Source organism: Phyllobates terribilis, unplaced genomic scaffold (genome assembly GCF_046119375.1).
Source record: "Phyllobates terribilis strain yellow unplaced genomic scaffold, ASM4611937v1 Scaffold_2__4_contigs__length_985480577, whole genome shotgun sequence".
NCBI lineage: Eukaryota > Metazoa > Chordata > Amphibia > Anura > Dendrobatidae > Phyllobates > Phyllobates terribilis.
In genome coordinates, this window is record NW_027362762.1 from 154,925,123 (window position 1) to 154,951,505 (window position 26,383).

Below are 26,383 nucleotides of genomic sequence, written 5' to 3' on the forward strand. Positions count from 1 at the left end.
GACGTGGAGGTCAGAAGGTCTCCTAAAAACAATGTCCCCATTATTAGGAAGTGGGTCTCCCATTGTGTTTGCCTATGCAGTAAATGCAAGGGTTGCCAAAAATTTGGAGGCATTCCAATGCCTCTTGGAAGAGACGTGGAGGTCAGAGGGCCTCATGAAAACAATGTTCCCATTATTAGGAAGTGGGTCTCCCATAATGTTGACCTATGCAGTGAATGCAAGGGCTGCCAAAAATTGGGAGGCACTCCAATGCCCCTTGGAAGAGACGTAGAGGGCCTCATGAAAAAATGTTCCCATTATTAGGAAGTGTGTCTCCCATAATGTTGGCCTATGCTGTGAATGCAAAGGCTGCCAAAAATTGGGAGGCACTCCAATGGTACGGTCGGCAAGGTACTCCCTCAGCATCTTCCCAAACTTTGCACTCCTTGTGAGATTACCCTGTGCCTCAGGGCCTGTGCGATGGGAGGGGCTGAGAAAACTCTTCCAGAACTTTGACAGTGTTCCCCTGCCTCTGCTGGATTGGAGTTGTGTATCTCTCGGCTGTACTCCTTGGTTGTCCAACGAACTGTGACCTCTGCCGCCGCCAGCGTTTTCAGATGGGAATTTTTTTAATAGTTCCACAACAAGGGCCTTCTGGTACTGCCCCATTTTTGTAGACCTGTCCGCCTCAGGAATGTGAGATATAAAGTTCTCCTTGTAGCGTGGGTCTAGAAGTGTCACCAAGCACTATTGACTGTCACCCAAAATTTTGAGAACGCAAGGGTCACGGGAAAGGCAGCGTAACATAAACTCAGCTATGCGTGCCAGACTGCTAACAGGCAAGACTTTTGTGTCCTCACCAAGAGGACGACTGACCATGTTCTCCTCCTCCTTCCCCACCTCCTCCTCCCTGTCCTCAGGCCATGCACGCTGAACAGACGGTATGACAGTTGTTCAAGTAGTACCGTCTATAGTGCATGAAACTAGCTCCTGTTCTTCCTCCTCTTCCTCATTGTCACCCAATCCACCTTGGGATGAGATGAGGCTGGGCTGTGTGTAATCACCCTGTATGGTTCCTTGCTCCATCTCATCGTGCTCCACCTGAAATGCATCCTCTTTGATTGTGAGCAGAGAGCGTTTCAGAAGACAGAGAAGCGGGATGGTGGCGCTAATTATGGCTTCATCGCGGCTCACCATCTTGGTGGAGTCCTCAAAGTTTTGGAGGATGGTACAGATGTCTGACATCCATGTCCACTCCTGAGGTCTTATATGTGGAATCTGAACTGAATACCAACGGCCTTGTTGATGTTGGTAGTCAACAACTGCCCTCTTCTGCTCACAAATCCTTCCCAACATCTTCAGTGTAGAGTTCCAACGCGTGGGGACATCACACACCAGTCAGTGAGCCGGAAGCTGCAAATGCTGCTGAAGCACGGCAAGGGCGGTGAAGGCTGAAGCTGACTTTCAAAAATGGGCACACAGGCAGCGTGCTTTGACAAGCAGATCCGGCAGCTCCAGGTAGCTTTTGAGAAACCGCTGAACCACGAGGTTAAGCATATGGGCCAGGCATGGTAGATGTGTAAGATTGCCTCGCCTCAGAGCCACCACCAGGTTCCGGCCATTGTCACACATGACCATGCCTGGCTGTAGGTTCAGCGGTGTCAGCCACAGATCTGCCTGCTCTTTCAGAGCTGTCCACAAATCTTCAGCGAGATGTACCTTCCCTGCCCACAAGCACTTGTCCACGTGTGTGTGGTTAGATGGCCTTTCCCTGTAACTGCATTGTTGAGGGCACGGCTAATGTTGTGAGACACATGTTTGTGTAATGCGGGGATGGCACACTGGGAGAAATAGTGGCGGATGGAGACCGAGTACCGGGGGATGGCCGCCGCCATCAGGTTGCGGAAAGCTTCCGTCTCCATGACCCTAGAAGGCAACATTTCAAGCGCAAGCAGTCGCAAAATGTGGGAATTTAGTAGTGTGGCCTGTGGGGCGTTGGCTGCATATTTGCACTCGCATTCCAAGGACTGGAGTATGGACAACTGAACGCTGCGCTGGGACAAGGGCGTGCTTGATGTTGGTGCTAGTTGAGAGTGTGCAATGACAGGTGCAGGGCAGGAGGCATCTTCGCATACACTTTGGACAGGGGATTGGCTTGCATGCACAACAGCGGAAGAAGCAGTGGTGTCACCCGCAGACGATGTTCCTGGACCCGGGGGTTTGGCCCACAAAGTCGGGTGCTTTGCTGCCATGTGCCTGATCATGCTGGTGGTGGTCAGGCTGGTAGTTTTGCTACCCCTGCTGATGCTGGCCTGGCAGGTGGTGCAAATGGCCTTTTTGGGGTTATCGGCAGAGTCTTTAAAAAACTACCAGACTCTGGAAGACCTAACAGTTGTATTGGCAACTTCCATTGTGTTGGTGTTACGGGGGACAGTTGCCCGCCTTCTGTCTGCGGCCACCACACTGCTTCTTCCTGCCTGTTGGGGTGCTCTGCGTCCCTCCCCATGTGTGCTGCTGTCCTCGCTCTGCATGTCCTCCTGCCAGGTTGGGTCAGTTACTATATCATCCACCACCTCGTCTTCCACTTCCGCACCCTGGTCCTCCTCCTGACTTTCTGGCAATTGTGTCTCATCATCGTCCACCTCTTGTGACACTTTCCCACAGTCGCCTTCGTATGACCGTGGCTGCTCAAATATTTGGGCATCGCTACATGCGATCTCCGCTTGCCCGGCTTCAAGTGGACCAGGCGAGAGGCCCGAATCTAAAAATGGAAAAGTGAACAGCTCTTCGGAGTGTCCAAGTGTGGGAACAGTTGTCTCTGGGCCTTGGCATAGTGGGAGGAATGAGGATCAGGGTGAAGAATATGAGGTCCATACTCATGGCTACTGAGACTTGACGGTGCGGAAGACAGGGTGGTGGTGGTGGTGGCTAAGTGACTGGAAGCATTATCTGCTATCCAACCAATAACCTTTTCACACTGCTCTGTGTTCAATAGTGATGTTCTACGGTCCCCTATTAATTGGGATAGGAAGGTCGAGCGAGAAGATGTGGCACAATTTCAGCTTGCCCATGGCCACGGCCTCTGCATGCACCATCACCATCACATCCAGTTCCCCGTCCCTTGCCACGTGCCTTGCCCATTTTAAATAGAGGACAATATCTTCCACGCTCACTACAAATGGCTGAATTTGGAGCGAACTTATATGTGATCCGTGTGACGGACAAACCACAGTTTTAAATAGCTGGCCTCGTGTCAATAAGTTTGCTGACACACTGCAACAAAATTTCAATGGAGGCCAGAAATGGCAATATTTCAGCGTAATTATATGTGATGCACGTGACAGACAAACCACAGTTTTAAATAGCTGGCCTGTAGGTAACTATTTTTAACAGCAAACTGGTGTCAATAATTTCACTGACACACTGAAACAAAATTTTAATGGAGGCCAGAAATGGCCAAATTTTAACCGCAATTATATGTGATCCGTGTGACGGACAAACCACAGTTTTATATAGCTTGCCTGTAGGTAACTATTTTTATTAGCGCCAACTTCGTGTCAATAATTTCGCTGACACACTGCAACAAAATTTCAATGGAGGCCAGAAATGGCAATATTTTCAGCGCAATTATATGTGATCCGTGTGATGGACAAATCACAGTTTTAAATAGCTGGATTTTTAGCGCTGTAATATGAAAAGCACGTGGCTGTATTCTGCAGTGCCAACAAGCAAATGGCGCAAAAAAATGGAGTTCTCTGGATTGCTTTTAAGCAATTAATCAGGATTAAGATAAAAAAAAATATTCCTGGCCCCTGATACCTGGGGCTATTTATAGAAATATCTGTAAAAGTACCACCAGCAAACAGAACTGGAATGGACCCTGTTATGTTACGAATCACACATAACGGTACAAATTTCTTTTTACTTTCCAAGCTACTGAATTTTTTTCAGCTGCTAAAATATAAAAAAGATCTTTTAAGTTTGATATTGCCGTAATCATACTTACATGAGTGATTGCTAGGTCATTTTTATTGCAGAATGACTATTTAGGCATAGTGTTAAATTTTGTCCTAATTATTATTCTACCATAAGCTCCGAATTCAGAGTGGCAGGCACTCCGGGAAACATTTTTGGAGTGAATGGCAGAACATGTGTGCAACCACCTTTTCTCCACCTATATATATATATATATATATATATATATATATATATATATACTGTATATACATATAGACTACCGTTCAAAAGTTTGGGGTCACCCAGACAATTTTGTGTTTTCCATGAAAACTCGTACTTTTATTTATCAAATGAGTTGCAAAATGAATAGAAAATATAATCCAGACATTGACAAGGTTAGAAATAATGATTTTTATTTGAAAGAATAATTTTCTCCTTCAAATTTTGCTTTCGTCAAAGAATGCTCCCTTTGCAGCAATTACAGCATTGCATACCTTTGGCATTCTAGCTGTTAATTTGCTGAGGTAATCTTGAGAAATTTCCCCCCATGCTTCCTGAAGCCCCTCCCACAAGTTGGATTGGCTTGATGGGCACTTTTTGCGTACCACACGGTCAAGCTGCTCCCACAACAGCTCAATGGGGTTGAGATCTGGTGACTGCACTGGCCACTCCATTACAGATAGAATACCAGCTGCCTGCTTCTTCCCTAAATAGTTCATGCATAATCTGGAGGTGTGCTTTGGGTTAATGTCCTGTTGTAGGATGAAATTGGCTTCAATCAAGCGCTGTCCACAGGGTATGGCATGGCATTGCAAAATGGAGTGATAGCCTTTCTTATTCAAAATCCCATTTACCTTGTACAAATCTCCCACTTTACCAGCACCAAAGCAACCCCAGACAATCACATTACCTCCACCATGCTTGACAGATGGCATCAGGCACTCTTCCAGCATCTTTTCAGTTGTTCTGCGTCTTACAAATGTTCTTCTGTGTGATCCAAACACCTCAAACTTTGATTCGTCTGTCCATAAAACTTTTCTCCAATCTTCCTCTGTCAAATGTATGTGTTCTTTTGCCCATATTAATCTTTTCCTTTTATTAGCCAGTCTCAGATATAGCTTTTTCTTTGCCACTTTGCCCTGAAGGCCAGCATCCCAGAGTCGCCTCTTCACTGTAGACGTTGACACTGGCATTTTGCGTGTACTATTTAATGAAGCTGCTAGTTGAGGAGCTGTGAGGCGTCGATTTCTCAAACTAGAGACTCTAATGTACTTGTCTTGTTGCTCAGTTGTGCAGCGGGGCCTCCCACTTCTCTTTCTACTCTGGTTAGAGCCTGTTTGTGCTCTCCTCTGAAGGGAGTAGTACACACCGTTGCAGGAAATCTTCAGTTTCTTGGCAATTTCTCGCATGGAATAACCTTCATTTCTAAGAACAAGAATAGACTGTCGAGTTTCACATGAAAGTTCTCTTTTTCTGGCCATTTTGAGAGTTTCATAGAACAAACAAATGTAATGCTCCAGATTCTCAACTAGCTCAAAGGAAGGTCAATTTTATAGCTTCTCAAATCAGCCAAACCGTTTTCAGCTGGGCTAACATACTTGTGCAAGGGTTTTCTAAACATCCATTAGCCTTCTTACACAGTTAGCAAACACAATGTACCACTAAAACACTGGAGTGGTGGTTGTTGGAAATGGGCCTCTATACACCTATGTAGATATTGCAATAAAAACAAGATGTTTGCAGCTAGAATAGTCATTTACCACATTAACAATGTATAGAGTGTATTTCTGATTCATTTAATGTTAGCTTCATTGAAAAAAATGTGCTTTTCTTTCAAAAATAATGAGATTTCAAAATGACCCCAAATTTTTGAACGGTAGTGTATATATATTACTGGTTTGAAAGGTCGATTTATATTTTCATTAACATGTATATATTTTGTACCTTTCACAGACGTGCTCGGATGCCAAGACAAAGCCTCCCTTTTTCACAGATAAAACCATGGAGTCTTCTATAAAATACATCGGCAAGAAGTTTCCAAACATTGATGTTCGCAGCAGCACGGTAATTACCTAGTGATATTGCATGTGTTATTTAGCACCGCAGCTACTGTAGCCAAAATTGGGCTGTAGTACCAGGCACAGTCACATGATGCCTTAGGACAGAACATCAGGGATATTGCTGAAAACCCACATTAGTCTCTAAAGGTTTTTTTTTTTTTTTTAATAATAATAATAATAATAATAATAATAATAATAAGATCATTAATTTTTTCCCAGTTCTGCCAGTGCCCCCATCATGGCTGTACATATAGTACCGATCTCAGGGACATAGGCAAATATGGAGACCAAACTAATCCATGGGCTACTATCTCCTCTCTACCTTCTAATAGCTGCATGCGAGCTTTAAAGTGTCATAAAAATGAAAAGATGTGATAATGTCTGTAAAGCCCTGTGGAATCAATGGCGCTATGTAAGTGAGTAAAAGTGAATGAAAAGAAATAAATAATTAAATAAATAAATTAATGTGCCAATCTTGTTCCCAGCATTTACATTCATTCATTTGACTATAAATGCATGTGCCCCAATTAGTATATTGTTCATCCTTATCTAATAACCAACTACATATATTATACAGTACAGACCAAAAGTTTGGACACACCTTCTCATTTAAAGATTTTTCTGTATTTTCATGACTATGAAAATTGTACATTCACACTGAAGGCATCAAAACTATGTGTTAACACATGTGGAATTATATACTTAACAAAAAAGTGTGAAACAAATGAAAATATGTCTTATATTCTGGGTTCTTCAAAGTAGCCAACTTTTGCTTTGATGACTGCTTTGCACACTCTTGGCATTCCCTTGATGAGCTTCAAGAGGTAGTCACCGGAAATGGTTTTCACTTGAAAGGTGTGCCCTGTCAGGTTTAATAAGTGGGATTTCTTACCTTATAAATGGGGTTGGGACCATCAGTTGTGTTCTGCAGAAATCAGGTAGATACACAGCTAATAGTCCTACTGAATAGACTGTTAGAATTTGTATTATGGCAAGAAAAAAGCAGCTAAGTGATGAAAACGAGTGGCCATCATTACTTTAAGAAATGAAGGTCAGTCAGTGCGAAAAATTGGGAAAACTTTGAAAGTGTCCCCAAGTGCAGTATCAAAAAACGATCAAGCGCTACAAAGAAACTAGCTCACATGAGGACCGCCCCAGGAAAGGAAGACCAAGAGTCACCTCTGCTTGTGAGGATAAGTTTATCCGAGTCACCAGCCTCAGAATTCGCAGGTTAACAGCAGCTCAGATTAGAGACCAGGTCAATGCCACACAGAGTTCTAGCAGCAGACACATCTCTACAACAACTGTTAAGAGGAGACTTTGTGCAGCAGGCCTTCATGGTAAAATAGCTGCTAGGAAACCACTGCTAAGGACAGGCAACAAGCAGAAGAGACTTGTTTGGGCTAAAGAACACAAGGAATGGACATTAGACCAGTGGAAATCTGTGCTTTGGTCTGATGAGTCCAAATTTGAGATCTTTGGTTCCAACCACCGTGTCTTTGTGCGACGCAGAAAAGGTGAACGGACGGACTCTACATGCCTGGTTCCCACCGTGAAGCATGGAGGAGGAGGTGTGATGGTGTGGGGGTGCTTTGCTGGTGACACTGTTGGGGATTTATTCAAAATTGAAGGCATACTGAACCAGCATGGCTACCACAGCATCTTGCAGCGGCATGCTATTCCATCCGGTTTGCATTTAGTTGTACCATCATTTATTTTTCAACAGGACAGTGACCCCAAACACACCTCCAGGCTGTGTAAGGGCTATTTGACCAAGTAGGAGAGTGGTGGGGTGCTACGCCAGATGACCTGGCCTCCACAGTCACCAGACCTAAACCCAATGGAGATGGTTTGGAGTGAGCTGGACCGCAGAGTGAAGGCAAAAGGGCCAACAAGTGCTAAGCATCTCTGGTAATTCCTTTAGGATTGTTGGAAGACCATTTCCGGTGACTACCTCTTGAAGCTCTTCAAGAGCATGCCAAGAGTGTGCAAAGCAGTCATCAAAGCAAAAGGTGGCTACTTTGAAGAACCTAGAATATAAGACATATTTTCAGTTGTTTCTCACTTTTTTGTTAAGTATATAATTCCACATGTGTTAATTCATAGTTTTGATGCCTTCAGTGTGAATATACAATTTTCATAGTCATGAAAATACAGAAAAATCTTTAAATGAGAAGGTGTGTCCAAACTTTTAGTCTGTACTGTATGTACCAGACAGGCTCCAGTAGTGAAAAACCAAATTATTCCTATCAATGTAAATGGGTTAGCCTTTTTCAGATTCCTACTGATTATTGTATTATGGTACAACATGGAAGTAATATGGATTTGAGTGCCCCTATTTGTTTGTATGGTTGAAGATATTTTTGATGGCAGCCCTGTTGGCAGTCATGTCTTTCTCATTTTGTTTTTTGCCAGGAAGTTCCTACTCACATTGAATAGCGCTGTGTGAAGGAATCAGAAATACTGAAGCATATCAAACTCAGGGGAAGACAAGGAATTTGTACTTTCTGTGCCTATATCATTTTGTAAACTAAACAAAGCAGAGAATTGTCAGTTTCCTAATTATTACAAGGGGAACGAACCCAACATTTCTGTCACAATTCCGTCACTCAGTGTGTCTTGGACACAGTAAGTGACAACTCAGTTGCCCAATCTTGGGCTGGAGCGTGCTGAACTGTTGGTATTTTGATAGACAGCTCAACTGTCCAATCTGAGACTTGGAGGTGCTGAGCTTCCTTCAGGTGTTCCCTGTTCTAAGTGATTACCCAGCAACTTCACTAAGCTGTCAGCCCCAGATCTCTGCCAATTGTAGCATTGGCTCGGTGGTGCTTTGCCTTGTTTTCCTGTGCTCTGTCTGTTTATCTATTGCTGCGTGACCTTGGATCTCGTTCTGACCATCTGTTTGCCTAGCCCCTTTGCTCTGGTCTGCTATCTTTCTGGTATTCTGACCTCTGACCGTTACTTGACTATGCCTTTGTCTTTTCCCTTTTGTTTACTACGTGCTCTCTTGGTGTCTGACCCCAGAACGTTGACTACCCTGACTCATGGCTTGTCTGTGAGTAGTGACTAGCGTCACATTATCATTATAAAATCACTCTGTAGTTCAAGCTTCACTCACTACATTCATAAAGCAGGATACATACACTCATTGTATGCAAATATATATGAACCCAAACCCTTTGGTTGTCTGTTAATGAGCTATTGTAGGTGCATATTCTTAGGAAAGAAAGAATATTACTATAAAGTCAGTCTACCGTGGAAGACTGTATTGTTGGAAGGGGCTGATTATGAAAAAAAACACATTTATGCACATTTAATGCAGAAATGTATACAGTAGATGGTAGTCAGTAAGCATAATACACCAATTAAATACCGGGATAATGATAAACATTATTACAGCATTAGATAATATGAGTGTGAAAGAGTGTATTACCATGCAGGTGATTTTAAATTCTAAAATTATTAGAAAATTAATAGCCTCTTTTTCTCTCCTGAATCTAGCAACATCTTGGGCCGGTGCACAAAGATAAAACTGAGATTGTGAAATACTTAACTGGTTATTATTTGACATTTTTGGATGTAATGGAATTTAGGGTAAGTCTTGATTTTTAAACATGTACATAGCCTTTTTATCATTTAACTTACATTGAGTGCTCAAAGGGTTGTCCGATAAATAACATATATTACCCACTCACAGTATAGATCATAAATATATAATACTGTAACTGGGGTCCAACACAAATTACAAGAATGGGGATCCCAAAGTTCTCTATGTGATCCTATGTAAATTTAAAGGTCCACTCCAATGTAGTTTTTTAAATTTACTGACAGTGTGGTGGCACTAATGTAAGTTCCCTGCCCCTAGAAATTCTGGTGCATCTCACTCAAAAAGTTAATTTATTTCAGTTCTTCAATACAAAAAGTGAAACTCATATATTATATAGAGCAGGGTTCCCCAACTTCAGTCCTCAAGGCCCACTAACAGGTCATGTTTTCAGGATTTTCTTACTATGACACAGGTGATGGAATTATCACCTGTGCAGGTGATGTAATTATCACCTGTACAATACTAAGGAAATCCTGAAAACATGGCCTGTTGGTGGGCCTTGAGGACTGAAGTTGGGGAACCCTGATATAGAGTCATTACAAACAGAGTCATCTATTTTAAGTGTTTATTTCTGTTAATGTTGATGATTATGGCTTACAGCCAATGAAAACACAAAAGTCATGATCTCAGTAAATGAAAATAATTAACAAAAACACCTGCAAAGGCTTCCTAAGCATTTAAAAGGTCCCTTAGTCTGTTTCAGTAGGCTCCACAATCATGGGGAAGACTGCTGACTTGACAGATGTTCAGAAGGCAGTCATTGACACACTCCACAAGGTCCCAGAGTTCCAATTTTCATTTGGAAATCAAGGTCCCAGAGTCTGGAAGAAGAGTGGAGAAGCACACAATCCATGCTGCTTGAGGTCTATTGTGAAGTTGGTGTAGGTCCATTGTGTTTTATCAAGACCAAAGTCAGTGCAGCCGTCTACCAGGAAAGTTTACAGCACTTCATGCTTCCCTCTGCCGACAAGCTTTTTGGAGATGGAGATCTCATTCTCCAGCAGGACATGGCACCTGTCCACACTGCCAAAAGTACCAATACCTGGTTTAAAAACAGCATCAACAGTATCACTGTGCTTGATTGGCCAGCAAACTCGCTTTACCTTAACCCCATAGAGAATATATGGGGTATTGTCAAGACGAAGATAAGAGACACCAGACCCAACAATGCAGACGAGCTGAAGGCTGCTATCAAAGTAACCTGGGCTTCCATAACACCTCAGCAGTGCCACAGGCTGATCGCCTCCATGCCACGCTGCATTGATGTAGTAATTGATGCAAAAGGAGCCCCGACCAAATATTGAGTGCATTTAGTGAACATACATTTCAGTAGGCCAACATTTCGCATTTTAAAAACATTTTTCAAACTGTTGTTATAAAGTATTCTAATTTACTGAGATAATGACTTTTGTGGTTTCATTGGCTGTAAGTCATAATCATCAACATTAACAGAAATAAACACTTGAAATAGATCACTCTGTTTCTAATGACTCTATATAATATATGAGTTTCACTTTTTGTATTGAAGAACTGAAATAAATTAACTTTTTGATGATATTCTAATTTAGTGAAATGCACCTGTATACTTACCAGACACTGTCTTCTTCTGTTATCGATGCCACTCCGGTTGGTCATCTTCAGTTTGGGACCAGCCAGATTGCTCCAGTGTTGGCTAGGTGAGCCATAGGTCACAACTCAATGTAAGTCTATGAGAGCCAGAACGAGGCCAGAATAAGGGTCTCACAGACTTACACTGAGAGCTTGAGACCATTACTTCTGACTTCCGGTCATTCAGAAGTTGAGGTCAAAAGATGGTGGATCGGGACTGGAGCGGTGCAGGGAAGAGCTGAAGACGGTGGCTGGTAAGTATAAGACTAGGCTCACGGAACTTAAATTAGTGGGAACATTCCAGCGCTGAACTAAAAGAGAAAACACTTAAGTAGTCTTTTAACGGTGATGAGCATGTGCAACCACTGCTCCATTCACTTTCTATAAAATAGGCGGTCCCACATGTGCATTACTGCTCTTTTCAAAGGGATCTTCAGTCTTCCTGTTCTCAGCATCAGTGGGGGTCTTCGGCACACAGACCACAAGTGATCATACACTTATCATCAATCCCTGCACTTGGCTAATTTATGCAAGGGCAGAGGGGAGGGTCTGAGACAACTAAAACACAGTCTATAGAGTAGGCTGAGACAATTTTCCCTGCTCTTCGATGGACCGACCGAGAGCAATGGGAGCGTCTTAGATTAATAAAACACACAGTCAGTACAGGAGTCTGAGAAGCTGCAAGCCATTTTGATCTATGAATTAGAGAAACTGTGGCAAAAAAATAAAAAAATGGAGTGACTAGGTCATTTAACTATGCATTATGCATTTACTGTGAATTGTTTTACAGTTAGCCGAAGGGTCTCTTTAAGTATACTATTCTATTACCATAACAAAGGTTGTCTCTTTCTTGGCTGCCAACTTTGTGTCAGATTTCATAATGCAGAAAATATTTCTGCTTTGAGGTAGCATTTATTTTTCTTAACAGGACGGTGTTCTGTTTGGTTAGATGATACCTTCCCCGCATGCAGTATATTTTTCGAACATTATTATTATTCCTTAGCAATGAAATTATTTTTTTTGTGATTTTATTCTCCAGACTATAATAATATTAGTGAGAAAAATATGTTTATTCTCTTTGCTCATTATTTTTTAGTTTTATTTGGTCATGGAAGAAAGGGGTTGTATAAGATTAGAAACAATTGTTTATTGTTTTATTCGTGAAGGTTTTATTACTGTCACTAAAAAAAAACAAGAATAATAATGGTTAACTGAAATAAAAGAAATAAGGTACACAGCAAGCTTTGGAGACAACTTAGGTCTCTTCATCTGGAGAAACACAACATACAATATATGCATATACAGTGGGGGAAATAAGTATTGAACACATCACCAATTTTCTAAGTAAATATATCTCTAAAGCAGCTATTGACATGAAATTCTCGCCAGATGTCAGTAACAACCCATCCAATCCACACAGGCAAAGAAATCAAACCATAGATGTCCATAAATTAAGTTGTGTGTAATAATGAGAAATGACACAGGGAAAAAGTATTGAACACATGAAGAAAACAAGGTGCAAAAAGCCATGGAAGGTCAAGACACTAGCTGAAATCTCTCTGTAATTAGAAAGCAATCCTGCCACTTACTGAAAAATAATATCAACTGGTTCAACTAATGGCCTATAAAAAGTTATCTCATTACCAAGGTGAAACACAAGAAACCTCTCATGATGGGTAAAATCAGTGAGCTGTCTCAAGACCTTTGCAGCCTTAATGATGCAAAACATACTAGCGGCATCAGTTGCAGTAGAATTTCTAAACTGATGAAGGTTCCAATAAGCACTGCTGGGGCCATAATCCTTAAGCGGAAAGAACATCATGTCACTATAAACTGACCATGAGTGAAATAATTATCAGAAGAGTTGTCCAAGAGCCAAGGATCACTTGTGGAGAGCTACAGAAACACCGGGAATCAGCAAGTACAATTGTTTCAGAGAAAACTATAAGTAACTCCATTGCTGAAGAAAAAGCATGTTTAACGAGTTTAAAGTTTGCTCAACAACATTTAGACAAGCCTGTGAAATACTGTGAGAATATAGTCTGGTCAGATGAGACCAAAATTTAACTCTTTGGATACCATAATACACACCATGTTTGGAGGCCAAAAGGCACTGCATATCACCCCAATAACACCACACCAACAGTGAAGTTTAGAGGTGGGAACATCATGATGTTGGGCTGTTTTTCATCATATGGCACTGGCAAACTTCATATAATTGAAGGAAGGATAAATGGACAAATGAACCGAGACATTCTTGATAAAAATCTGCTGTCATCTACCAGGAAGATGAAGATGAAACAAAAGTGGACATTTCAGCAAGACAATGATCCCAAACTCACAACCAAGGAAACCCTCAATTGGTTTCAGAGAAAGAAAGTAAAGCTGCTAGGATGGCCCAGCCAATCACCTTTAATCCTTTTAAATCCTTTTAGATTGTTGCATTTTAATTAATGCCCGGTGTGTTGAGCTGGATCCATCTTCACTTCCTCATTGACCCAGGCGCTGTGCAGCAGCGAGGACGCCGTGCTCCATGCCAGACTGGGATTACATCTCAGGAGTGAGCTGAAATTTTCTCTTTATTCATAAAAAATAAATCAATAAAAACAATTCTTGAACTTCTGTTGATAAGTTCATTCTACCTCCCAAGATCACAGTAAGGCTTGGCTCACATTAATCCTGCGCTCTACGCTGAGCGCTTAGAATAGGGTTTGCATGTAAATCTCTGAAAAATGTGATTCAGCCAAAATTCACAAGGAATGTTCACTATAATGAGGCAGATGGAGTAATTTTGAACACCCGTCTGGCCTATGATCCGGAGGTGTCAGTCTTTTTATGTGTCTTTTTAGGCATGCACTAAAGTGCAGTCAACCAAAGTTTTGTGAAGACAGACACCACTGAACAAAAGCCACAGACTCCAAAGTAACTCTGCTGCCTCATTGGTGAATAGATCCATCAGGAATTTCATCTGAATCACATATTTTGGAGATGTAATTGGAAACTCCAAGGTAAATGCACAGCTTAGAGCACAGTGAACTGATCCAAAATGTTCTGTACCCCAAAATGCTAGCAATAGCATTGAATTCAACCCACAAAAACACTAGTTCCCACTCAGGTTTGTCATCTGTTAACAAAACTATAGGGGGCTTCCACGTTACTGGTAGCACAAAGTCACTTGGAAAAGTGACATGGCTCATCCATGAAAAGAAATACAGCAAAATCTGTGCTTCCAAATCCAAATGTCGCCTCTCCCTTCTAAGCTCCACAGTGTGCCTAAACCACATTTAGCATTCACATGTTTGGCATTTCTGTAGCAATGAGAACCCACCTAATTTATGGAGTGTGTGTCTCCAGAAGCACGAGCTGGGCACCATATATGGACACTACAATGTACAGGGCACTACAATGTACAGGGCACTACAACGGCACATTTGCAATTTTCACTCAGCAACATCCATTGTTGCTTGTTTCTGAAAAACATCCATGGAGTCAAAATCATCACTGCTCCTGTAGATAAATTCCTAGAGGAGTGTAATTTCCAAAACTGGATCACTTGAGGGGAAATTCTGCTCTTCTGGCACTTAGGGGCTCTGTATATGGAGTCCGCAAACTATTCTAGGAAAATTTGTTCTTCAAGAGTCAAATGGTGCTCCTTCCCTCCCGAGTTTTGCCGTGTGACTAAGCAATACAGCACAGCCACATATGAGGGATTGCTACGTTTAGCAGAAATTGTGCGACACATTTTGGTGCCATTTTCTCCCATCTCCCCATGTGAAAATGTAAAATCTCAAGCTAAAACTAAATTTTTGTAATAAAAATGTAATTTTTTTGCTTGGTATAAAATTCTGTGACACACCTGTGGTGTTAATATGATAACTGCACCCCTAGATAACTTCAATGAAAGATGTAGTTTGTGAAATGGGGTCACTTATGGGGAGTTCTACTGTTCTGGCACCTCAGGAGCTTTGCCAATGTGACATGGCACCCGCAAACCATAATGGCAAAATCTACACTATAATATGGTGCTTCTTCCCATCTGAGCTTTCCACTATGCCTGAAAGATAGCTCACAGTTACATGGAGGATATTGGCGCACTCAGGAGAAATTGCACAACAAACTATGAGGTCAATTTTTCCCTGTTAGCCCTTCTGAAAATTAAAAACTTGGGGCTAAAACAACATTTTTGTGGATAAAAATGTCATTATTCTTTCTTCACCACTCAACATAAAATTCTGTGAGGCACATGTGGTGTCAACATGCTCACTACACCACTAGATGAATTCATTGAGGGGTGTAGTTTGTAAACTGGGGTCACTTATGGGTGTTTCTGCTGTTCTGGTAATTAAGAGGCTCTGCTAATATGACATAGCACCCACAAACCATTCAAGCAAAATTTGCACTCCAATATGGCGCTCCTTCCCTTCTAAAAATATATGGGATATTGGTGTACTTCAGGAGAAATTGCATAACAAATTGTAATATTCATTTTCTCCTATTACTGCTTTCAAAAATTAAAAATTGCTAAATTTTATAAAAATGTACAAAAACCCTTATACTTTTTGTCTGTTCTCCTTGCAGGACCACGTGTATGAGTTACTGAATACAATAGATGCTTGCCAGTGTTACTTTGACATTGTAAGTACAATGAGCAGCACTGTTAAGGATGATTATATAAGTGCTCCTAATTTGAGATCTAATTTTGTAAATTGGAGATGATTACATTTATCACTTTCTTGGCTTGCAAGAAAATTGAGCTGTATTTATGGAACTGCAGGGTGCAGGTAAAATTCACAGTATATGACAATCACCAGATCATGCTGTTTGGATAGCAAAAATTCCTGGAATTTCACCTTAATGTTCTTGACAAAAGTTATTGACTAAATCCCAACTTTTTCTGCAGCACACAAACTTTTTTTTTTAATTCAACAGCTCATATTTCATTTTTCACACAACTTTTCTCATGTTTGTTTTGATACACTAGTAGTACAACAATTGCTTGAAAACCTCATGGTTATAGTAGATGTGTGCATTACCAGCCATCCCAAAGCCACACATTAAAGTGATTATGTCACCAGTTTTTCTTTACCCCATCTGAGAGCTGCATGATGTAGGGGCAAAGACCCTGATTCCAGCAATGTGTCACTTACTGGGCTGCTGGCTATATTTTTTATGCAATCATTATTTTATTTGCTGCGGATCTACTGAATCTCTGAATGTTGAGCTCTGTAAACCCCGCCCATGGGAGGGCTTCTTTAATACTTTTCTATGGAAACTTCAGTTTTGCAACTGTAAGAAATTTAATTTAATACACACCACTGTATATTGTGATGAATATTTAACTTTTAAACATTTACTATTAATTTATTTTCTCTTTATCTTGCAGAATATTAATTACACCTTTACAAAGAGTTATCTGGACCTTATAGTGACTTACTTCTCCGTAATTCTGCTAATGTCTCGGATTGATGACAGAAAAACACTTATTGCTCTTTACAACTGTGCATTTGAAATGCTCCAAGGTCAGAGGTGGGTGGCACACTTCAAAGGGGTAGTCAAACAATTGCCAATAAGAGTCTGCTGTGATCATAGTGACAGCATGATGTGCGTATATTTCAGATTTATATTAAGCATGATTAGAACATATCTATACATGATGGAACATATCTATACTTATATCCAATGTCAGACTGAAAAACATTGAGCCCACCAGAGGATTTGATTCTGAGGGCCCACCTTTCTCCCACACTCAAGAGCCCCATAGCAGCTGCAAGGTTTGCACTATGAACTGAAGGAAAGACAGGGCCCACCGGAGAATTCTCTGGTTCTCTGGTGGGCCAGTCCAACCCTGCCTATATCTACAGGTTTTACACAGGTTTAATGCTTAATGATATAGTTTTTCTTTACAGTGACCCATCGTTTGCTCGGCTTGGTCAGATGTTACTGGAGTATGATTCCCCCCTGAAGAAGCTAAGTGAGGAATTTGGACCTCACACGAAGGTAGGGAAAGTCAATAATATTTTGTTTTATCTTCCTATCTTTCCTTTTTGTAAAGAAAAATGGTTGCTTTATTATAAAGGTACAGTATATACTAGATAAAAAGGCACTGCTGGATCTTGAAGGTAAAGCTTAGCGATCCATGAAATACCGTCATTGAGCATTTAGGAGGCCACAGCAGAGATGAAATAATATTTTGAAATCCATTGTCTCCTTCATGTCTTGCTTCATAATTAGAGCTCATGTCTAGTACAGAATATGGGTTGATTGTTCCACTCCTGATTTTGGGTTACAAATTCAGGGGGCCCCATTACAAGGTGTGTTGGGGTCTCAGGCTCTTCTTTTTATGCCCCTGGGTAAAAATGACCTTTGGAACAGCAAAACCTCAAGTCTCTAGCACTGATCACTTACCAGTCTGTGGTCAAAACCCCATTACTGACTACAGGCTGCTATTAAATGCATGATAATTCACATCGGGACTGTAAGTCTTTATTCTGTTGGCTGTTGCCATATGATGGAATATGCAACCAGTAAGTAAAAAGGAAAGAACAGAAAAAAGGGAAATTCTGAGCATTTTCAGTAACTTGAATATATTTAGAAATTGCTAATATTTCCTAATAGTTGATAAAAAGTACCAGAGTTAAGCTCCAAAAAATAAAATTTCCGGTCAGTTCTAACAATTGTACTGTATAGCTGTAAGACCCACATTTGGACCTTGAGTGACATCATCACGTGTACTTTGCCCTTGTGGCTAAATTAGGGCAACTGATATGCAATTGGTAATGTTTTCTTACCTATAAAACCATTTATCATGATGCATTAATTATCATGTAATTACTGCAGAATACAAATTTCAAAACAAAAATTCTTTATACACTCTCTTTACAAGCATGTTTGTTCTTTTCCTCCTTAGACGGTTACTGATGCCTTGATGTCCCTGCACTTCTTGTTCTGTCTGAGGTCTCATTCAGCAGAGCAATGGAGAGGAGCCCAGTTATTAAGCCTCCTCAGCAATCCTGCAGCAATGATTTCTCCATGTACATCAGACACGGTAAGACAAGGAAGTGCTGAGACACCAGCCTTAAGTGAGGCAAGCAGGAGTATCATGCGCCTATTTCATGCATGCACCTTTACCATGAATGTGGCGTAAACTTTGATGAGTTTGTCTGGCAAACTTTTCCACACTCTGTCCCACTCCACCCACTTTCAAATTTAAGGGTTTTCTATGTAAAATTCTGACATAAACCACCTTAATGGGCCTCGCTGGAAGGGGCTTGCTGGAGTACGATACAGCTAAGTTATTGAACGGCTCATGTCACTGGCACATCTGTTAACTGGTGTGCATCATGAAAGACTGGCGTACATTTATGAAGTAAGTTTCTGGCTATAACATAGCTGGGAAGAACAGAGCTAAATTCCAGCCCTGCAGTGTATGATTAGAAGCACATGCATGGTTTCTCTAAGAAGCAGGAAGTAGATTCATTGTGAGACCAGCCAAGATATGAGTTGTAGCTGAGAGAGAGACATCCTGGGGTCTCTCTCTGCATGGTGTGACTGATGAGTCAGTCTCCTGAATGTAAGAGAGGCAAATGTGCTGGCTAGGGAGTCAGCTCAAGGAATCTGACCAGACTGGATGTGTCTTAGGACTGAATCCCTCTGTGAGAAGAGTCTGCACAGGCCTTTTGCAGAGAACCACAAGTTTTAATGATTGCTATGGACAATAGCTGTTTTGTTTTACCGAGCTGGGGCTAGCTCAGCCATATATGAGTAGCCAGGGTCTGTTCTGTTTAGTTAGCGCCTGCACAAGGCTAGGGATTTATGTTTATGAGTTTGTTTTGGTGCTGTGCAACCTGTGAAAAGCAATAAAAATGGCACATGTTTGGACCAAAGCTATATTGCCTATGTGAACGCTACCTAAGGTCTAGTACCTAATACCCACCAGAGAGAGTGAATCCCTACCATAATGTGTGACTGGTGGGCATAGCCAAGCCCTCTCCCACCCATGCTTGGCCTGTAATGGCATAGATGGGCAAGACTAGCATCAAATGTCTCAACATGTTTTTGCAACTGCCCAAGTTGGGCAAAAATATTGCGACCTATTAAGATGTGTATCCCAAAGTTCTGGCATAACCACCTTAATGAATCGGACCCTTAGTCTTTTATTTCTGTTGTCGTTATATATCAGGTATATTTTATTGGAATCATACAGCCCTATTCTTCATTTGCGTGCTTTTTCAAGTCACTTTGCATTATGTTTGTTTCTTGCGCCTAATTATTCAACGTGGTGCACGCAATTCATGTATTTTGTGCAAAGGCAAAAATTGTCTTTATTTTTGCCTTTAAACTTTTTTGTGCCTTTTTAGTACAAAAAAGTTGCACATTTTGCAAAATATTGCAAAATTTGTGGGGTAGGTGGAGGAAGTGGGTGTGGGTGGAGGATTTATGGCATATGTAAAATCACACTAGGAGGGAAACTAGAGTACATTTACGAAAAAAATTTACGAAAAGTTGCAAATGATGAATCAGACAAAAATATATAGAAACCTGTGGCGAATTAAAAAAAAAACTGAACACAAAGTGACTAAAAAGGAGGCGCAAATGAAAAAATGAATATGACCAAATGGAAAACAGGAAAAAAACATACAAAACTAGACAAAAAGGGAACAAAATCAATGATGAATCTGCCACATAGTCTCTATCAAAGATCAAGTTCAGCCATTTAAAGAACCCAAACAATCCTCTTTCTAGTACAGAGCTACCCAAGGATGAAATTACCAATACAATCCGCCTTCAGTGCCAGCGTTATCTACTTCCATGTAATTATAGCACAGTAAGAATACATCATGCCCACCATAATCAACTCCAGATACAATCATCATTCCCGTGCCTGCTCCTAAATAAAATTGCCACTGTAATCAACACTCAGTCAAGCCTGAATTTCTACATGTTATTTCAAATAATCATCGTTCCTATTTGCAGTCATGGTTACCACATCTAACCTGCCCAAATACTGTACTAGTGATTTTAGGTGACCAAAAAATGCAGATTTAGATTTGCTACCTACTATTAGTGCCTTCCTTACCATTACAGAAAAGAGCCTGGCAGATGCTGACAGAAGGCATACAACATTGTGCTGCCTTTTTTTCGGTCGTCATAAGGTGCCGCCATTGACATTATTAATACATTCTTGACAGACTTCAGGCTAGGAGCAGTGATCATGCGCCAAATATTGTGACTTAATCAATATTCGCTGCTTCCACCCAAGCTACAAAACTGATACAGATCTTTTTTTTGTCAGTGATTTTTCAGTGTGATCTATGGAACTGTTTTTCCAAACAACTATTACAGATCATCTGTAAGACAACCCATTCGCCACACCGTCATCTAAATCACTAGAGTGTGGCCAGGCCTGTTAATCATCGGAAAGGACCAGTCACTTGCTGTCACATACACACTTCTCAGCACTTGACGTGGGTGCGCATGCAAGGGTTAATTTATCTCCTCTCACTCAATCCAGCACTCAACCTCTGCTACAGGCTATAAAGGGAGCGTAAATCACACCCCAACACAGACTACACACCCTGGATACACAACACACTGCCACCACTCATCAAACACACGCGGTGACGAGTCCCCGAAATATATGTTCCTGTCAATCAAAAAAAGGCACACACTCTCTGAAAGGTTATGAATTCTTTAGAGCATACAAGAACCAGGCTTATTAAAGTTTTTAAGCTTTAATATAAAAATACATTGCTTGCAAGAAAAAATATAAAAAGATAAAAATAAAATAACACACACATATGCAAAAACAGTTGTAAAATAAAAAGAGAGAACAAACAGAAAATATCTAGTTGTTCTTCTGTTTCCTTGGGGGGAGAAGAAAATGAATCATGGATCACAATCAGCATAGGCTGACCCCCACATGTGAACCCCTTTCTTTTGTGTAACCCAGCTTTTATATATCTGAACCTGCGTTCATGTCTCTAGGATGGTCTAGATTGGAATATTAAAATTGCTGTGTTGTAATTGGATGGTGGGCTAATTATGCGGCAAGTACCTACCTTGCATATTAAACCTTGTGCCTCCCCAATCCCCTCTTAATACAGCAAATGGGAAACATTCTGCTTGGTTACAGACCATCTACTCTTTGAAGCTCAGAGTCATGGAGCTGAGGTGTCATGGTTGACACCTCTGTATTCCAGGGAAAGCCCCCTTTGTTCTGAGTTCCTATAATCAAAATACCTAGAGGTTATGTTTTTTGATGTAGATACAGTCCTGTGGATGGCAGAATCAAATCAATGTAACTTTGCTGCTGTTATACATTTCCCTTACCATCATATATTTGCTTTTCACTTGCCATAAATATGTAATTTTTAAGCTGGTGTAAATGCCGCTCTTCTTCTGAATGTGGTGCTTTGTTTTTTCATTGATCCGGCACCTCTCTGTTCCCCAGATACGGCCCCTTCTTCCCTGTATATAAATCTAGTTTTGTTAGTCAACTGATCCTCAACTCTTCTGTAAGTGAGTCTAATTGAGGATCAGCCCTCGTGGCTATCAAGACTAGTTTTATATACAGGGAAGAGGGGGCCACATCTCAGGAATAGGGAGGTGCAGGAACAAAAGAAAAGTAATGCCAGATTGAGGAGAACAGTAGAATTTACAAACTAAAAAAAATTGCATTTTTATGGCCATTGACAGGTCCTCTTTAGGCTAGGGTCACATGACCGATTTTCTCTTATCCGAGAAGATCAGTCTGATTATGCTAAACACACTCTGATCACACTCTGACCACAGTTTGATCAGAGTGTGATCATAGTGCGATCCGATTTTCTTGGATGTGTCAGTGAAAATCGGACCGCTTGGATGTCATTCAAGTGTGGTTCGATGTTCTCAATGGACTCATAGACTTGAATAGCCAAGTGCGATCCAAGATTATAATTGGATGCAACTTGTGCATGTTGCGAAAAAAATCGAATATGTGCACGGCTTCATAGAATAATATGGGGACGAGTGCTATCTGTAAAAATGATGGATAGCACTCATCTGAGTTACATAGTTGTCTGCACGAGTCCTTAAGGAGAGTGCTAAGCTGGTATAGTGCGACTTATAAACAAGAGAATCTTCCCTGGCTAAAGGCATAGGCAAATTAGTCTCTTCCAAGAGGAATAAAATAAACTACTGGGGGTCAATATCAACCCTTCACACATAATTTAGGATTTTCAGCAAACCAAAGTCTTCTCATCCAGCCAACTACAATATTATTCTACTCTGACGAGAGGCAAAATCTCAAAAGCTGTATGCATATGGAGGTGTTTTCCTTTTGGAGAAGACTCAAGTCAAGTGGCAAGGATTATTATAGGTTTGACATTAATTAATTGGATGGTTACCAGCAATAGACGTCACTAGAGAACCATCCCTCTTCCTTCCAGATGAGACTAATTTTCATATCTTTCTCCCAGGGGTCAATGCCTTTCCTATAAGTCTCTCACACACTTCACAAGGAAAAAGACACACTACTGAAGGAAAAAGTTTATTTCCTAGACCTCTGGCAAAGACTTCTCACCCAGCCAACCAGTATACTACTCTGTATTGATATACTGATGAGGGTCAAGTACCTTGAAACAGCTGTCTGCCTGCAGGTAGCAGTCTTTTCTTTTTGAAGATGACTCTGAATTGCTGAAAATGTTACGATTTAGAGACCGATTTGCGTTTTTCTTAGTCACTTTTTTTGTCTTGTGATATTTGCTCATGTTTTTTTGCATCAAATTCATCAACATGGCGCTTGTAGTTCATAAATTTTGCACAAAAGTAAATAATTGCCTTCTTTTGCAGTCTTTAACCATTTTTGCAAACGTTTACTGCCTGTTTTGCAAAATATTATAAAACCTTCTGACATACATAGAATCACTCCAGGGTATGACTTGAGTATATTTGCAACACATTTTACGACTTTTTGAAAATGGAAAAAAAAATCGGCAAAAAGCAGGCGAATATGCATTAATGGCGTGAGCCTTCAATCTTAAGCTTTCTTCCTCTTAAAAGAGGTTGATTTACATATTCATGGGTTGTTAATGGGAAACTGTCAGTTGATTCATGCTGCCCAAAACACGGACAGCATGAATCAGAGCCTGGCTGCACATTTGCTACCAGTTATGTTTTTCTCTAAAATACTATGGCTTTTTCAGACAAAATATAGTTGGATTGAGAACAGGAGGTGATCGAATCTTTTGGAATTCAAATTCATCAAGTTCGGTAAATTTTTTCCCAAAATTTGGTTTGTGGCAAGTAAATTTGCTGCAAAAAAGGTAGTTTAATTTTGCTGAAATTATGTGACTAACAGTGTGAAGTTTCCCAGTAGAGTATGCTGCTTGCTTTAACATTTTTAAGAGGCCCTAGTAGGTTGAGATGTGAAAGAAAGAGAGATGGCAGAGTTTTGGCGTAGGACAATGTGTGATAGTCATGATGTTTATTATGGACATGTCTGTTCTGTTCCTTGTAGAGAGAAAATATCCAGCTCCCGCAGAAAAATATATATATTTTTTATAAAAACATTATTTTATTGATATGCTCCTAAAATAAAGGGCTAAAAATATGAAACACATAGCCTATGCGTTTCAAGCGTTGAACGCTCTTAGTCATAGTTTGGCTATGGCCATGCATAGGCCTTGTGCGGGAGCTGGATATTTTCTTTCTACAAGTATCATTATTCACCAGGGTTTCTTCAGTGCACCCATTGTGGATTTCTTGTCTGGATCTAGTAGGGTGATGTGGACACTTCTCTTTCTTTGTTTATGTGAATTCTGTGCCTGTTTGCAATTTTCATTATGTAAAATGGTGTAAAATTAGCTGTAAGCATAACAATAAGTGGGATGTAGGCGCCGATAAAATGGGTATTGTTAACGTGGAGTGTAGAGCAGAAATCTGGAATGTAGAAGAAAAAGGAGAAGCTATTTACAAGAAATGGGCTGTGTGATGATTGCTTGGAGAGAGAAGCTGCGAGGTTTGTTGGGGAAGCCCATGCAGCATTATGTGGCAGATACAATCTACTGCAATGTGTAAAATGGTGAAGACCATTTATGAGCTATTCGTGGATATCGAATTACCCATTGTTCAAATTCAATGAGAATTCGATTTACGCCACATCAATTCGATCATTTCTTTCCAGTACCATAGGCAAAGACTTGACTAGTTCAGTGCTGCCCTCAGTTGGCTTCTTCACCCAGCGCTGTAGTTGATTGACAGGTCTATACAATGTGTGTACTTAGTAAGAAACCTGTCAGTTTTTTCTGAAACTCAAGTTATACCTGTGCGCAGGGCCGGCTCCAGGTTTTCGTGGGCCCTGGGCGAAAGAGTCTCAGTGGGCCTCTTTAATACATACCACGATTCATAATTTATCTGAACTTTGCAAAGGCATTTGATACTGTACCACATAAAAGCCTTATACTGTAGCTGCAGAAGTAAGGACTTGAAGGAACTATATGCAGATGGGTAAGGAATTGGCTAAATGATAGGAAACAAAGAGTTGTCATAAATCGTACGTTCTCTAAATGGCACATAGTCAGCAGTGGGGTGCCACAGCGATCTGTGCTAGGATTGATTCTTTTTAGCCTCTTTATTAATGAGGATGGGATTAAGAGTAAAGTGTCAGTTTTTGCTGATGACACCAAACTATGTAGGATATTAAAATCTGATCTTGACATTATGATATTGCAGAACGATCTAGATAAGATGACTGAATGGGCAAACACTTGGCAGATGAGGTTTAATGTAGATAAATGTAGAGTAATGCACCTAGGACGGAGTAATCCTATTGCTACATATACATTAAATAGGAGTATACTCGGGACTACAGAACAGGAGAAGGATTTGGGTATTCTGGTTACGAGTAAGCTGAGCAGCAGTACTCAATGTCAAGCAGCAGCCGCAAAAGCAAACAAGATTTTAGGGTGTACAAAAAGAGAAATAAAATCTGGCTATCCCAACGTATTGTTACCCCTTTATAAATCACTGGTGAGGTCACATCTGGAATATGGAATCCAGTTTTGGGCTCCACATTTTAAAAAGGATATTCAGAAGTTAGAGTCAGTACAAAGGCAGCAACTAGATTATCACAAGGGATGGAAGGCCTCTCATATGATGAGAGGTTGAAAAAGTTGGGTTTACTTAGCTTAGAAAAACAACGCTTCAGAGGGAATCTCATTTATGTGGGGTTAGTACAAAGGACTAGCACATGACTTATTCCTTCTAAAGACTATACTAAGGATCAGGGGACACTTATTACAGGTGGAAGAAAGGCGATTCTGTCACCTAAACAGGAAAGGGTTCTTTATAGTCAGAGCAGTTTGGAATGCCGACCACAAGAGGTAGTGATGGCTGACACTATAACAGCTTTCAAAAAAGGGCTGGATGATTTCCTCGATACACATAACATTGTGGGTTACAGTTAAATTAGACAAAATGTTACACCTATAGTAGTATAATTGATTCATTGATCCAGAGTTCTTGAACTGATCGCCTTTCTCGGGGTCAAGAAGGAATTTTTCCCTCGTGATGCAAATTGGCTGAATGTGTCCTGGGGTTTTTGCATTCTTCTGGATCAACAGATTTAGGTACAGGGATTTTAGTAATACCATAATAGTAATACAAAAAAAAAACTAATTAAAAAATTATAAACTAGTTAATTTGTAATTGTAATAGTGCAGTAATAATAAAAATGGTAATAATAGATTTGTGAAGCCTAATTCCAGTAAGTTAGTAAGTTAGTGTAAGGAGTACAATTGGGGGAAAAAGGTTGAACTTAATGGACCTAGGTGTAGCGTCGGCGTCCCTGCCTCCTGCTAGGCAGGGACGCCGTTCCCCTCACCTCTCCGCTCCGTGCCCGGCGTCCTCCTCCCGCTCTGCTGGCAGCGCGCGCTGCTTCCCGGTCACTGTGCTTAGGGCGCGCGTGCTCCCTCTCTCTTAAAGGGGCCGCGCGCGCCGTCCTAAGGAGTCCCCGGCCAATGGCCGGAGGATCTCACCATATATAAGGCACCTCCTCCAAAATGGAGGTGCCCGAGCAATGTTGTTGCAAAGCCTTTCAACTCTGCTTCAGCCCTCAGGTCCCGTTGCCAGCTTGTTTTCCAGTGCTGTCTACCTGCTTGCAATCCTGCGGTCCGACAGTCTGCCTACCAGCATC

At 40.9% G+C, this 26,383-nt stretch overlaps 1 protein-coding gene across 2 annotated transcripts in view; it reads left to right on the plus strand.

Annotated features, from left to right (window-relative positions):
• Window positions 1–26,383, plus strand: part of NCKAP1L (NCK associated protein 1 like) — a 419,671-nt gene that overhangs the window by 39,493 nt on the left and 353,795 nt on the right. For both annotated transcript variants that reach the window (XM_073670044.1, XM_073670046.1), the window contains exons 2-7: window positions 5,890–6,000; window positions 9,498–9,590; window positions 15,790–15,846; window positions 16,595–16,737; window positions 17,118–17,208; window positions 18,119–18,256. In XM_073670044.1, coding sequence (XP_073526145.1) covers window positions 5,890–6,000; window positions 9,498–9,590; window positions 15,790–15,846; window positions 16,595–16,737; window positions 17,118–17,208; window positions 18,119–18,256 — 633 coding nt within the window. The remainder of the gene's footprint in view (window positions 1–5,889; window positions 6,001–9,497; window positions 9,591–15,789; window positions 15,847–16,594; window positions 16,738–17,117; window positions 17,209–18,118; window positions 18,257–26,383) is intronic.